The sequence below is a fragment of the Muntiacus reevesi genome, chromosome 20 (assembly GCF_963930625.1).
Source record: "Muntiacus reevesi chromosome 20, mMunRee1.1, whole genome shotgun sequence".
Taxonomy (NCBI): domain Eukaryota; kingdom Metazoa; phylum Chordata; class Mammalia; order Artiodactyla; family Cervidae; genus Muntiacus; species Muntiacus reevesi.
The window spans coordinates 32,261,765-32,277,863 of NC_089268.1; the positions used below are offsets into that span (position 1 = coordinate 32,261,765).

At 39.5% G+C, this 16,099-nt stretch overlaps 1 protein-coding gene and 1 non-coding gene across 3 annotated transcripts; one reads left to right on the top strand and one right to left on the bottom strand.

The window, feature by feature from the left end:
* The first annotated feature begins 563 nt into the window (after nt 1–563).
* Nucleotides 564–636, top strand: TRNAK-UUU (transfer RNA lysine (anticodon UUU)). Its single transcript has one exon. It is a non-coding gene; the product is annotated as a tRNA-Lys (tRNA).
* Nucleotides 637–8,297: 7,661 nt separating this feature from the next.
* On the bottom strand, nt 8,298–15,891 carry LOC136151577 (high mobility group nucleosome-binding domain-containing protein 4). Of its 2 annotated transcripts, XM_065912820.1 has the most exons (3): nt 15,737–15,875; nt 10,867–10,944; nt 8,298–10,007 (listed from the first exon to the last, which is right to left on the bottom strand). In XM_065912820.1, the coding sequence occupies exon 3, from the start codon at nt 9,940–9,942 to the stop codon at nt 9,670–9,672; it is 273 nt and encodes a 90-aa protein (XP_065768892.1). In that variant the 5' UTR covers nt 9,943–10,007; nt 10,867–10,944; nt 15,737–15,875; the 3' UTR covers nt 8,298–9,669. The 2 variants fall into 2 exon arrangements, with proteins under 2 accessions (XP_065768892.1, XP_065768893.1); XM_065912821.1 differs by lacking the exon at nt 10,867–10,944 and having other exon boundaries at nt 15,737–15,891.
* Between the last annotated feature and the right edge of the window lie 208 nt (nt 15,892–16,099).

Sequence of the window (16,099 nt, forward strand, 5' to 3'; positions counted from 1 at the left end):
TCTCCTTTCTTTTCTTTTTTTTTTTTTTTTTGTCTTTTTCAAAGTTTAGCTGAGACCCAATATGAAATCATGTCGCTCCCTCAGTCCCTCGACCCACATTCAGGTGTCCAAAGTGCGACCGAAAGATGATTTAATTACCCCTTAAAGTTATCATCTCTGGATTGACTTCCTTTTGAAAGTACTTTGGGCCCAGATATAGACTATTTGACTTATTTCTCTGGGAAACTTAGGAACTAAAGGCCAACATTCTGCAGTTTTTGACTGCGCTGAATTCTGTATAATACTATTGTACATATCTCTATATGCAACATAGAGATATAGTGCTTATTTATACACGTAGCGTTTATCTATACTAGAGCGAGAGAAAGAAACTGGGGAGACATTATAATTAATGTAATATGGTTATATCTGGGCCTAAAAGAAGACTGTGGCTGAGTTTCTATGTCAAGCAGTTTCCGAATAGCCAACTCTGAACCGTAATCACAGTTGGATTGTCTAAAACGGCTCGTCTGAATATATACATAAATTGACTATAACTAATGTATTAGCCATCATCTATGCGAGCCCGGATAGCTCAGTCGGTAGAGCATCAGACTTTTAATCTGAGGGTCCAGGGTTCAAGTCCCTGTTCGGGCGGCTTTGTTTTCTTCCCTCTTGTTACATGTTTATCCCAAAAACGGTAACGGAAAGGAAGGTAAGCTCAAATCATAGACTGATTTCACTAAAGAAACAAGAAGGGATTATGAGCATGGCATAGTTATCATAACCCAAGATATTTTCAGACTGTAGAAGGGCCTTTTAACCAGAAGTCAGAGCCCACATTTCACCTAGATTCTGGAACACAATTAAAAGTTTCATTGGTCACAATTTATCAAAGGCCAAACTCTTTCTTGAAAAGCAACCAATGTGCAGAACTGCTCTCTCTTCCCTACATTGGTGAGCTCCGCTCAGCGCTCAGCTTTAAGGATGCCCAGGTAAACTGTACAGAGGAGGTGGTGCCATACTCAGAAATCATGGCCCAGGGTCAGAGCTTTCCAAACTTCTTTGGCCATGATCAATTTGTTCTTTAGTTTACATCTGGACCCCTACACACATGTAACAGGGACAAAAAGTTGCCTGAATTACCACTTACCACATGTATTGCATTCTATTTTGGATTCTATGTTAGTCTCAAAAATGCTGGATGATACCCATCCTTAAATTCATTTTATATCACCCTCATTTGGAATCACTGGGCTGTAAGGTGATAATAAAAATGAAATGTAACATACAGTACAGAACAATAGGTACTGTGCTTGTTACCAAGACCAGGCCCATACTGCTTGCAGAATGACAGACCAATAAATTGAGAAACTAGTTGCTAGGGCAAGGAATAGCAACATTATTCAGTGTCAGCAGACTGAGAAGATGGTGGACTAGTGTCCCAAAGAACCATCTTCTCTAAGTTAGAAATCAGGTTTCTTTTATACTGAAAGGGGAGGAGGCAAAGTCCTGGTTCTGGGATATATTAATTTCTTCCTTTCTGCAACCATTTCCTGTCGGGCCTAGTCAGGTGTCCTGTGAGCTAAACAAAGTTATTTTAGTTTAATATTCATTACATGGAAGGCAGGGTTCCCAGAGATGAGCTCTCACCTATAATCTCAGCTAATAGCCAACATCCCTTTAGTGACTAACTTGTAGCAAAAGCAACAGAATACAAACGTGAAAGTAACTTATTCTTTCCTATTACACCCTGAGTAATCTGCCAGCATTGTCTTTTCCTCTAAATCCAAGTTCTCTCTTCTAGAGACTCCTAAGCCTCAGGTCACCTCAGCACAGTGGCACCAACACTATCTTTGCCCTGTTAGGAACTACTGAAGAAGCATAACTTGGCATTTGGTAATTCCCCAAAGTGGAAATTTCATCCTAATGGATCCAGCAAATAACAGACAAATAAGATTTTACCTTGCTATTAAAAATAATCAAGGACTTCCCTGGCAGTCCAGAGGTTAAGAATCCAGGCTTCCACTGCAGTTATCAAACAATTTATAAAACATCTAGAAAAGAATAACAGAATACTCCTTGTCAGTTGACTTGTTGGTGTGGTAGGCAGCATAACAGCCTAATAATGTGAGAACCTTGAGGCCGTCCTCAGAGAATGTAGCATTTGCAGCAAGAAAAATACTGCAGAAGAAGTAACCCAATCTAATCATCATTATTTTTTTTCTAATCATCATTATTATTGCAATGAGTCACATAAAAAATTTCTCCTTTAAGCTCTTACCACCTTAGAACTTTGATAAGGCCACTCAACTGTCGATGAAGTCTTTTTCTCTCTCTAAGAAAGTGCATTTGGGCTGTGACTCCATAGATTTTTGTTTGTTTTTTAATAATGCTCACAGTTTTTTCAAAAGAAAAGAAACTTTTTCTAACTTTAATTAAACATGATAAGTGGTGAGGGGGGCTGGTCACAAAATTGAGTATTTTCAAATGTTGAGCTGCTACACTTCTTGAGAAGATGAAAGTCTTACCAATAAATCAGTATGTATAGTTAGATGAGAGTCCAAGGATTCTACATGCAGCCTTTGGGGGAAGTTTGAGCTAGAAAGAGAAGTCAACCACTTGAACTTATCCATTTTGCAGCTTGGATCTTAGTGGGTTAAAACACCAACCCTCCTGAGGTGTGTGCCAACAACAAAGGTCTGCTTGGATGCTAATTCAGATGCTACAACAAAGGGCTATGTGGCTAATTGACAGACTTGCCAAGAATGTTACTCTAGTTCCCGGAGGTGAGCAGTTTATATGTTAGTTATAAAATGACACTGTATTAAATTATATACAGACAAATTATATCTCCATTCTATACTATTTTCTTCATCTCTCAACCTGTCCCCACTAGCTTATATATCTTCAAGCACTTAAAGTCAAACGACTTCTAGGTAGAGGATTAAGAGGTGCAAGCTACTATGTATAAAATAAGCTACAAGGATATATTGTACAGCACAGAAGATATAGTCAATGTTTTATGATAAATATAGAGTATTATCTTTAAAAATTATGAATCACTATGTTGTATGCCTGAAACTTATATACTATTGTAAATTAGCTGTGTGTGTGTGTTCAGTCACGTCTGACTCTTTGTGATCCTACGGACTGTAACCCATCAGGCTCCTCTGTCCATGGTATTTTCCAGGCAAGAATATTGAGGTGGGTTCCCTTCTCCAGGGGATCTTCCCAGCCCAGGTATCAGATCAGCATTTCCCGCACTGCGGGCAGATTCTTTACCTCTCAGCCATGGGAGACTTCAATTTAAAAATACGTTTTAAAAAAAGTAATTCTAATCATTTGCTTTACCAGTCAAAACCTGCATCCTCCACCCATAAAGCCTAGGTACCTTGAGGTAGTTCCACTGGTTAAGGTACTGTACTATAGGATTAAAAATGTTTTATTTTTTGTGTGAAAAGTGTTTTAAACCTGTTACAGTACAGTACTATGCAGCCGATTGTGTTAGCTGGGTACCTAGGCTAACTTTGTTGGACTTACCAACAAACTAGACTTAACAAATACGCTCTCAGAACCAAACTCGCTCATATGTAGGGGACTGACTGAATTTTTCTCCAACCTGTTTCTTTACTCTCATGCTTCATCTAATCTCAACTTGTGGCTGCAGGGTTGTGGAAAGACATGGGCACTTTCCAGGTCTTCTCATCAAAGGTCATGCTTAAAGCTAAATCCTTTGTGCAAAGCAGCCTTTGAGTTTTTCCTTGCAAGGATGAATGGTTTAGAAACTAAGGAGTCAAACTTTGGAACTTTTCACTTTTGCTTTTTTCTATTCTTCTTTGCAGATGGGTGAGCTTTTTCTCTGTCTCTGGAAGCTGAATACCATCATTCTCTGGTGAAGGCAAAGCCCTTGGGCCTGTCTTTTAGCCTTGGCACATAATCAAAGCTCTAAAAATATTGCTGGATAAATCAAGAAATTTAACCCTTAAAAGTATATCGTCTTCTCTTTCACTTTAACAACCCTATACTCCCTACAAGCACCAAATTCAAATTTTCCTTTCCTTTATACCACACTCGGCTAGAGTGGCAGACAGCAGTTTTTAGCACTCATATCTAAATGAATATATATATATATGTGTGTGTGTGTGTGTGTGTGTGTGTATATATAGCTAAATATGTTATATATTTAGTTATTGATTTTCCCAGTTGCTCAGCAGTAAAGAATCAACCTGCAATGTGGAAGATATGGGTTCCATGCCTGGGCTGGGAAGATCTCCTGAAGAAGGAAATATGTTATTAAATAAAATCAATTTAGTTAAAAACACTTCCTCATATATTTGAAAGTTGCTGAGAAAGTAAATCTCAAAAGTGTCATAAGAAAAAAAATTGTAACTGTTAGGTGATGGATGCTAACTAGGCTTATTGTAGTGATCATTTCACAATGCATACAAATAGTGAATCATTACATTGTACATCTGAAACAAATGCAATACTATATGTCTGTTATGCCTCAAAAAAAAATTTAATGACTAAATTAGTGGCTTGAACATTTATCTTTATGCTCTCTCAAGATTTCATGTGGTTAACTTCATCATGGTCACCTAAAAGAAATTTGAACAAATGTGACAAAAGTAATAATAAAAATACTAATATCTACATGTGTGATGGGACTTTCAATGTGCCAGTTACTGTGTTAAGCATTTTTGCTGGGTTTCTTAACTTGGGGACTGGTGAACTTGGATAGGAAAAAAAAAATTACGTCTTTAAAACCCCTAACCTCTAACTGAAATTTTGTATATCCTTCACGGATGAATGTAGGCAACGAAGAACTGTAGGTCAGAAGAACTGTAGAGCAGAACTGTTACATTTCCATAATCCATACTTGAGATACAAAGTATGTTACAGATATCTCATGCTTAACTGTTTCAAAGTTACAGTAGTCATAAGATGGGTCTTGATGTTTAATATTTAATAGCTGGAATCAAGATTGCTGAGAGAAATATCAATAACCTCAGATATGCAGATGACACCACCCTTATGGCAGAAAGCGAAGAGAAACTGAAGATCCTCTTGATGAAAATGAAAGACGAGAGTGAAAAAGCTGCTCAAAACTCAACATTGAAAAAATGAAGATCATAGCATCTGGTCCCATCAATTCATGGCAAATAGATGGGGAAACAGTGGAAACAGTGACAGACTTTTTATTTTATTGGGCCCCAAAATCACTGCAGATGATGAACGCAGCCATGAGATTAAAAAATGCTTGCTCCTTGGAAAAGTTATGACCAACCTAGACAGCGTATTAAAAAGCAGAGACATTACTTTGCCAACAAAGATCTGTCTAGTCAAATCTATGGTTTTTCCAGTAGTCTCGTATAGATGTGAGAGTTGGGCTGTGAAGAAAGCTGAGCGCCAAAAAATTGATGCTTTTGAACTGTGGTGTTGGAGAAGACTCTTGAGAGTCCCTTGGACTGCAAGGAGGACTGCAAGTCAATCCTAAAGGAAATCAGTCCTGAATATTCATTGGAAGGGCTGATGCTGAAGCTGAAGCTGAAGCTCAAATACTTTGGCCACCTGATGCGAAGAACTGACTCGTTAGAAAAGACCCTGATGCTGGGAAAGATTGAAGGCGGGAGGAGAAGGGGATGACAGAGGATGACGTGGTTGGATGGCATCACCGACTCGAAGAACCTGAGTTTGAGCAAGCTCCGGAAGTCGGTGCTGGACAGGGAAGCCTGGCCTGCTGCCGTCCATGGGGTCACAAAGAGTTGGACACAACTGAGCGACTGAACTGCACTGAACTGAAATGAAAAAGTACACATTGATATACCGGAAATTATTTTGTTTGATAGCTTTTTCTGTAGTATAACTGCTTTTCTCTGTTATCCTATTTTAATGCTTTTTAACATGTAATTTGAGAAGGGCTTCGTTGGTTTCAGCCGGAGGCCTGAGGGCTCCCAGGCACCTTGGAAGCCCCGCACCCGCGGCGACCTCCCAGTGCTGACCCAGACTTTACAGAAGGGAACTCGAAGTTGGAGCTCCGGGCCGGAAGCCCGAAGGTCCGCGAAGGCTGTGAGGAGCAATCCAGGGAAAAAACTTCACGGTCTTGGCCTCCCCCATCCGCCTGGGGAATCACGATGCACTCCAGCGGGGACTGAGCGAGGCGGTCGAGCAGCGGGGACGGCCGAGCGGCCTAGGTTTGCTCAGAGGTGTGTCCCGGCGCTTTGGGGCCTCAGGAAGTGGTGGAGAGGCGAGGACATCAGGGTTCACGTCCTCGTCTTGGTGCAGTTAAAGTACCATGTTTGTATGACCCTGGGTGGAAGGCGCGGCGGGGCCTGAAGAGGAAGGACATACATTTTCCAAGAATCACTATGACTGTTGAGAGAACAAGAGCAGACCCGGAAAGTTTCCCTGCCTCTTCTTTCCAGCTCTTCCAGGACCAATGCCTCAGTTTTGACGGTCAGAAATTTTCTTATTGAAAACGCTGGATCCCTCAGTCTGTTTTGCGTCAGACACCCAAATTATCGAAGTATTAATAAACCAGAATGTTAATTTATGAATTTACAGATAAGAATGTAAATGCTAAGTGGATCAGGAGCGTGGGCAAGAGAGGTTTAAAGGCTAATTTGTAATTTCCTAGTTTGTTCTTCTCCACTTCAGAAATATTTGTCTAAAAAATTCTCCTCCTGTACAGAAATAGTATCCCTTCTAGCTTTATGTTGGTAGAGGTACACTAAAATTCTGAATTCCTATGGCCACTTTCCCACTTTCAAATTGTCCTTGCATTACTAATCTTCTTCATTGGAAAGTACAGCTGTTTAGCTTGTAGAATGTTGTTACTTACATTTGATTTTTTTCCTAATGGTATCTGGGGAAATTCCTTAATTTAATCAGAAACACCAAATTATTCTTTTGGATGAATTACCTTTGAGGTTGGGTTACCAGTGATCTTTTTAACAATGGGGAGCCTTCTAGATCCCGGAGTTATACACCTGGGTCTTAATCTGGATTTTACTCACTGTATGACCTCAGGGCAAATTATTTAATTTCTGTTTACCTCAGTCTCACTAAATGCTAAAATGGGGATAGTAATATGATTCAACTCATACAGTCATGGAAATAAAATTATACATGTAAATCACTGAGCAGAACAGTATCTGGAAAACAATAAGCACTTAATGAGAAATATCTTATTACTGTTGACTAACTTCTGTTTTCATTTCGCTGCTTAGGTATCAAAATGTCTCAGAAAGTGTACCCTTTCATGCTCTGGCATCAAGGGTCAGGCCTTCCTTCTGTGGGATTATCACAACAAACACACAGTGATGACTTTCTTGAATTTGATTTTGGATTCTTGACAACAGGGAATATTGATCTTTGATACGGTTCTGTGGTTTGGCAAAGAGAAAACACACATATTTATAATTTACCAAATAAAATGGGGTGGGAATAGTTGAACAGAGGCAGGATAGTAATATAGCATGATAAGAGTAGAATTTCCAGCAATTCAGTTGGGATAGCCATCTAACTGGTTTCCTCCTTCAACTCCTTACACCCTACTGCCCATGCATCAGTCACACACACACACACACACACACACACACACAACTTAGATTGTATAGATTCCCTATTCAGAAATTTAATGGCATTCCATCATTTGCAGAGAAAAATGACAATGTGGAGAGTCTTCCATTTTCTGGCCTCTCACTATCTCTGCAACCATATCAACTATCACTCTTACCCACCCTCACTCCAACTCAGTCACTTCTGCCTCCTTGTTCTTCTTTGGCACACCAAACACATTTTCATCTCATCTCTGCATTTGATTTTCCCTCTGCTGGAATGCTGTCCCCTCAGAGACACTCTTATTCCTTTACTTCATTAGAAGGTCTGCTCAAAGTTCATCTCATCAGAGAGGACTTCTCCAACCACCCTATCTAAATAGCACCCTTACACTTGTTTATTTAAAGCACTCCATCACATAAATTTGTGTATTTTCTACACCCTCCCCCACTAGAATATCAGCCTGGTGAAAGCAGAGACTTTGTTTTGTTCACTGCTATACTCCCAGCACTTGAACAATGCCTAAAACTAGAAAAAGGAAAGACTTAATGACTGTAAAGAAACAAAACAAAACAAAAAGAATGTATGCTTATCTATGTAGAAAGCCCAAAAGAATATACAAATATAAGAATGAGTTTAGAAAGGCTGATGAATCAACTTCAGCTGAAAACAGAAAATGTAGTAACTAAAAATATACTGTATATAGGTAGCATCCAACAGTGTACTCTCCTAAGAGATATTAACAAAAGAAAACATTTAATGGAGAAAATTATAAAACTTTATTGACAGATATTTTAAAAGCCTAAATAAATGGAGAATTATACCATGTTCATGAATTGGAAGACTCAATATTATACTTAATCTATAAATTCAATACAAATCCAATAAAAATTTCAACTTTTCATCTGTTTGATTTGGAACTTGTCAATCTAATTCTAGAAGTTGTATAGAAAAGTAATTGGCTAAGAATAGCCAAGATACTCCAAGGAAGAAAAGTTTGTTGATGTTGAAGGTGGAGGTGGAATTGTCCTGAGATATCAAGACCTTTTTCTAAAGTGGTAGTACTCAGCATTGTATGGTACTGCCACAAGGTTAGACAACTTGACCAGTGAGTCAGAACAGAAACCATCAACACAAAGAAAGTTGATTTATGAAAACAGTCAGTGTTATAGATCATTGGGGAAAGGATGAACTTTTCAGAAAATGGTGTTGGAACAACCATTTACCATATGGAAAAAACATACTGAATTACTATCTCATGTTTTTGAAAAAGGCAGTTCAGAGAGGACTAAAGACAATGTGAAAAGCAAACTATAAAACTTTTTAAAGCCAGTAAAGAGTAGCTTTATGACTTTTGAGTAGGAAATGATCACTCCCCTACCACGAGTCTAACTCGTATCCAGCTTTATAAGAGACTTTTCAAAAATAGTTATTTCCAGCAGGACATGGGTGACATTCCATAACATCTTACAACTTTCAAACTCCCCTCTCCAAAAAGTCAACAAAGTCTGTTGTTACAATAAACAGGAAAAATTTTCAAAAAGGATGATTATTTCATATGAGGCATTTAAGAGATTTTCACAGGTCAACTCTGACATGGAGGAAAGGAACTAAAAACTCCAGGATTATAAATGAGATGATTCACAAACTACAAACAGGAATCCTGGTTCTTCTGAGCAACACCATCTTGATGTCATCACCAGAAAGCCTGAGTATTGTTACCTGATGCAGCTGATTCTAGGGGTGTCAAGGCCGTATCATGACTCCTGGTTTCAGGAAGTCAAGAATGTGCTGATGACATCAAGAAAGGAGAAGATATGAAATAATTTTTCTCCACACAGTAAGGCTTCTGAGCCATAGTAGCTGACATGTGTGAATGTCAGAGAATCTCTCCCGGGAACCAAGAATAATCTTCAAATACTTCTATTTCCCCCCATTTCAATCCAGCTTCTGAAACATTCTACTAGTGGTTATTTGCCCTTTCCACAAAAGACAACAACAAAGTATCTCATGTGCTAACAACATAACTTAAAAAAAAAAAATCTACATTTTTATAAAAGTTGATTTAAAAATAGTATTTCAAACAGTAGAGTCACTAGAAGTACAGAGCTATCAAAAAGGTACACTTCATTTGGCATCCCCAGTGCCTTCTGCTTTCTGTGACTGGGCTGTAGAGGCATCTCGGTTTTTCGCAGGGTTGTTCCCTTCCTTGCCGACTTCTGCTTTCCCCTTTCTCCCTTTGGCCAGCTTCTCTCCCTTCTTTGCAGGGGCCTTTTTTGGCCTGGGCTCTGGTTTTGGAAGGGCAGGTTTAGCAGACAAGCGTGCTGATCTCCTTTGTGGCTCATCCTTCACCTTCCCTTTGTCACCTTTGGCATCTCCTTTTGCCTTTCTCTTGGGCATGGTGGCAGCAGTGCTTGGCAGCCCAAGGGGTTCTTCTGTCTTTCTCACTTTTCCTAGAAAGATTTCTTTGACAAGACACAAAAAGTGTTAAGTCATAAAAAAAAAGACTGATAAATTTAACTACGTTAAAATTCACACTTTACTATATTAAAATTTGTAATTTATATAGCAAAAAGATGTATAAGAAAGTTAAGTTACAAGCTGGGGAAAGATCTTCATAATACATATAACTGACAAAGGATTAGAGTCCAGACTATGTAAAGAATTCCCACAGATCCATGAGAAAAGGATGAAAAGAAAATTTAAAAACAATGGGCAAAAGTATTAATAAGTACTTCTTAGAGAAAGCATAAATGGTGAATAAGCAAATAAAAAGGTAAACTTCATTAGTAATATGGGAATGAATACAAAAACCAAAGGATATAACATTTCATATCCATCAAATTGGTAAACTGTCTGACAATATTAAAGGCTCAGCAGATGTGGAACAATTAAAATGCATACACTTCTAGGGTGTGTGTTCATATGTGTGTAAATTAGTGTGTGGCATTATTTAAAAGAATTTCACCTCTAGGTGTTTACTTGGAGGAATTCTTGGAGGTATGCATAGGAGACCCCTACAAGAATGTTTATAGCAATTCTGTAATTTAAAGAACCTAAAAAGCACCCAATGTCCTTCAATAGAATAAATAAATTTTGGTAATATCTTCACAAGGGAAAACTATGCAGCAGTAGAAATGAAAAGATTACAGCTACATGCAAAAATATGGATGAATCTCAAGAACACAATGTTGAGCAAAAAACAGAGTTGCAAAATGGATCTACAGTATAGATCCACTTCTAAGTATAAAACTAAATGACTTTTTCTATGCAGTAAGACTAAAAAGAGCAAGGGATAAATATAAAAATCAAAACAGTAATTACCTCAAAAGAAGCTGAGAAAAGGATGGTGTTCATCCAGAAATAAGAGGGTGGGAGTTCTTTCCCTTAAACTAGAAGAGGCTGGGAAATGAAACATGAGTAATGCACCATTATTCTCTATATTTTACAGAGAGTAATTTTATGTGTCTGCTCAAGAATAAAAGTCACTTTAAAAAGGTGGGTAGCCCAGAGCACAGATTCAAGGTCACACAGAATAGAAATGATTTATTTTGAGTCTCAGTAATTAGGACTTGGGCCTATGGCTGGTATTCAAACACTATGGAAAGTTTTTAAAGTTTTAGGCCAAGATTAGCTACTCATCCTTGTGTCCCATCCTTGAAAATGTTACCTGGGGAATTCTGTAACCCTATGCCCTGCCTTACTCCATAATATTTTATTTTAAGAAAAAAAAAATTATCTTTTATGTAAATTGCTCCAGAGTTTTGTTTGGTACTTTTGCGGGATCTCACCATCTAGATAGAGTGGGCAAACATGGTCCTTGAGTAAACTTAGATTTTTTTTGAGCAAACTTAGATTTGATTTTTATATTCCTTGGCTAACAAAGGCAAGTGACCACCTGTAAATGGTGCTAAAACATCAAATTATTATTTTTTCCACTATGACTAGAACTTCTGGAAATTTTGTAGTTTTCCTTCCTTCTTGTGGAACTGAGCGAGAAATGAGTTAAAATAAAGAGGCTCAGTGGTAAAGATGTGCTTACAATGAAGGAGATGCCAGTTTGATCCCTAGGTCGGGAAGATCCCCTGGAGAAGGAAATGGCAACCCACTCCAGTATTGTTGCCTGGGAAATCCCAGGACAGAGGAACCTTGCAGGATATGGTCCATGAGGTATGGCAAGCCATTCTCCTTCCATCTCACTCCAGCTTGTTTCTTAGCCCATGTCCTGTCCTGGGAATGCTCACAGTTTGTCTCTTAGGCTCAGTCTTCATGTTAGATCTCTTGAAATCCATCCCAAGCAGAGGAACCAGGGTCACCACATGTCAAATGCCCAAACACAACAAGTGACAACAAAGATAAATTCAAGAAAAACAGGCCACAAGCTGGATTCTGGATCTGAGTATATGAATATGGATTACATCCTTGAAACTCACACTTAGGAAGTTTATCAGGAGAAGAGGTGACTGACCTTACAAATATAGGAGATAAATGCACAAATAATGAAAAAGCTGGCAGGATAAACGTTATGTCATTTTCTTTTTTTTTTTTTTTTTTTTACGTTATGTCATTTTCATGAAGACCAAGGAGGTCCGGGAAGAAAAGGCTCTCACCGCACGTTTTAATTTAACATAAATTACTTGAGGTAGAGTACAGGGAATTTTTTTAGGGCAATGAAACTATTCTGTACACTACAAACTGTAATATTGGATAATGACATCACACATCAGAGAAAACCCACAGAACTACATACAAAGCATGAACCTTAATATAACTAATTATAATAATTAGTTATTAATAATATATAAATATTAGCTCACCCATTGTAACAAACATACCACACCAATGCAAGTTGTTAATGGAGGTAGAGAGAGAGGAAATATATGGGAACTCTCTTTCTGCTAAACCTAAAACTGTTCTAAAGAAATAAAGCCTATAGTTAAACAAAAACATTTTAAAAAAGAAAGAAATAATTTGCTAGGTGATAAAATATATGTGTCACAGGACTATAAATATTCCATCATGCATGTGAATGAAAAGAAAAATTATTAATTGGCAGATAAATCTTTTCTAAGATTATTTTTTACTTAAAAATGTTTAATTGAAATATAGTTGATGTACAATATGATTTTAGCTTCAAGTGTGGCAGATAAATTTTTAAAGTAAAATAACTTTTGGGAATACAGAGATAAGACTTTCAATGGTATCAACAAGGCAAGAAATTATCAAGACAGATACTGAGGTTGTTTTCCCAAGACATGGCAACAATTTTAAAAGTTTTAGGAATCTAACAATTCCCTTTTGTTAAAATAACACTTCTCATGGCAAAATTTTATTAACAGACAACAGAACAAGTTTGTGAAAGTTCTGAATCATTGCAATTCATATTGTAAAGAACTGGACTGAAATTCTTGAGAAAATCTCAATTTAACCCTTCATTTAACCAAATTGCTTGTTTTATGATGTGGAAAGGTATCTCTCTTAGTAGCCTTAAGGGAGGGGGTGGCGGATATCCTTTTTTAAAAATCCTTTTCTTAGCTATGAAGATTTGTGGGGTTTTTTTAATATTAGAAAAAGACCTATGATGTTTAAATATACTGACAGAAATAGTTTTTAAAAAAGACTAATAGAGAAATAAAAAGCAAATGATGTTTTTCTTCTGCAATAAAAATATACAAATGGTTAGTAAAATAAGGAGATGCAGGTGTATTAAAATCTTCTGCAAAGTTAACTTCTGGGAATTCCCCAAACTGTGTCAATAACATATAAAATGCATCAATCTCTGTCCCCAGAAATGGGCTGAATTTGTCCACCCGCCCCCCACCAACCAAATTCATAGGTTGAAGTCTTAACCCTCAGACTCTGACTGTATTGGGAGATGGGGCCTTTAAAGAGATGAATAAGTAAAATGAATTTATATGGGTGGGTCTTAATCCAATGACCGTAATACTGGATATTAGGACACAGATAATACAAACAGAGAGGACCACATGAGGATACAGCAAGAAGATGCCATCTGTAAGTCAAAGAGAAAGGTTTCAGAATAAGCTGAACCTGCCACCACCTTGATCTTGGACTTCCAGCTTCCAGGACTGTGAGAAAATAAATGTCTGTGGTTCAAGATGTTCAGTCTGTGATGTTTTGTTATGGCAGTCCTAACAAACAAGTATGGGAGGAAAGAGTGTAAAGGCCTCAGTGACTTATGACATATCTTGTATTAGATTAATTCTGATGTTTTGCCCAGCTCTCAAAAATCATTTTTCCCTGCTTTTTTTTTCCTCTTTCATCATGAGCCTGTCTCTACTATCCGAGGACCAGATCCCACCTCATCCCATACGCACCCCACACCATCCCAGCAAAGGCACATTTTAGCAGCATCCTTTTGCTCCTTTGATTATTACTGAACTGGGTTCTAGGAAGTTTGTTCTAACTTGGGTTCTGGTTTCAATCCTACCCCAAAGTCAGAAGGCCACCCTCTTCTCTCTGCCTCTTACTTATGGCAAGAAAGTGCCTTGGGGTTGGAGGGAAGACCTGGAAGATGCTTCAACACCAAGCTTAGGAAGGAGAGAATAGAGGATATAGTATAAATAAATAAAAGATCCTATTCAAGGTGCGGTACCTGGAAGATGCTTCAACACCAAGCTTAGGGAGGAGAGAATAGAGGATATAGTATAAATAAACAAAAGATCCTATTCAAGGTGCGGTACACTACAGGAGCAAGAGGTCACACAGTGTCACTCTCCAAGGCCTGTTTGTTCTCCACATTCCAAGGTGGGCAGACTGAGCTTCCATATAAGGTTAAGTGAGAGAGACTGGGGGAGGGAGGGTTAGTAGGTGAAGGTAAGAAAGGGCAGAGTTTAAAAGGGTAGGGCTACTGCTGGATCTTGTCAGAACACACCTGATTTGAAGAGGAGAGAGCCATAAGCTTCCAGACAAACTGTCACCAATCTACAACACATTGGCTTGGGGCACACTCAGCTTCCCTGCTAAAGGACTCCTGCTCCTTGGCATCAGAGAAAGATGGAGTGGATGAATCCTCATCACCTTCTGGGCCCCTGAAACCCTTGTTCCTCTCAAGGCATCACATTAACTCACCTGTATTTCTGAGTAGTACAGAGGAATTTTAAGTGAAAATGTCTTAGATAAGTTTGCGTTGAGCATCTGCCAAACTTACTGTCTTGCTAACAAGCGAAACTATTAGAAGATGATAAAAGCATGGGTCTTCCAGAGAAGGTATGAAAATGGAGGAGTAATAGGGTGGGGAAGGGATGCCTATACACATTGCCTGTTAAAAAATGGAAGGAAGAAAGAAAAAAAAAAAACAGTTCACAACAGTTTATTAGGTAAGTATTGTCCTTTCTTGTCTTAAGGCCATAAAAACATCACATTCTTATTAGTCATTTGAGGGAACCTGGAGCAATGTGATCTGAGAGACTGGACTTGGCTAACTGTTAGAAATAGTAACAATAATAATACCAATTCATCTAAGAAGAAGATCCTGAGGATATACCCAAGGCTGTTTGGTGTTATAGCAAGACTTCTTACCCAGAAAAGCGTTTGATTGATTTACTTAACATGGAAGCAGGTCATGTCAGAAATAGAGTTAAAAAGCCAGACCCCAGGGCACAAATCCTGGTTTTAAACAAGTGCTGCCAGTGACTTCTTAAGCTTCAAAACAATACACAAAATCCACAGCTGGCCCATTTCTTAACTTTGGGATCTTTTTTCTTGTTGACAGGGAAAGGCCAAAGTGGAGGCAGACTCAGCCCTTCGGTGTCTCCTTTTGGAGGGGGTTCTCAGTGGTGAGGCCTCGTAAGCTGGGGAAGGGCGGTGAGAAAGAGTCCAGGCCAAGGCAGCCCAGCTCACAGCCCTGCTGGTCCAAGGTTTTCAAATCCCCTCCTCACCTCCCGTTTTTTCTGCCCTAGCGTCTCCGTGAGGGGACTTCTCATCCCTGAAGGACCTGAAATCTCTGTAACCTTCACCTCCCGGATTCCGCTTTTTCCAAAGATTCACAGTCGAAGGCCAGGAGAGCCACGGCAGCCGTTCTGGAGAGTGGAGGGCAAGGTGGGGCTGTCGGGGGCCCGAGGTCACCTCATCACGACAAGGGCCAGATGGCAGAAAGGTCGCCAATCTACGGAGGGCAGCGGGATTACCCCGGTTTTCCGGAGACTCAGGCTCAGGCTCCCCCGGTACTCACCCGAGTCTCGCGTCCGTCCGAGGGGCGCGGGACTCCCAGCTGCCGTCCTGCAGCGCCGGTGCCCGGGGCTGAGGCAGGGCCGTCGCAGACCGCAGGCTGGCGAAGAGACGCCCGGAGCTGGGCGCTGCCGGGAACAGGAAGGCAAGTCAAGGCAAGGATGCGCTTCCGGGGCTGCGGGCGGCGGGCAGCCTCGCCTAGCCCGGGACTGTCCGGCTCTCCCCCGCGCGAAGCGTGTGTCCGCTTCCGGGACCGCGGGCTCCGGACCCACTCTGAGCAGCGTGGCCTCAGCACCACGGCCTGGGGCGAAAGAAATTAGAAAAGGAGGTGTGAAAATTGTTGACTACCTGAAGTTTTAAAGGTGAG

Excerpts from the sequence above, each read along its gene's own strand:
- LOC136151577 (XM_065912821.1), bottom strand. The coding sequence starts at position 9,942 with ATGCCCAAGAGAAAGGCAAAAGGAGATGCCAAAGGTGACAAAGGGAAG.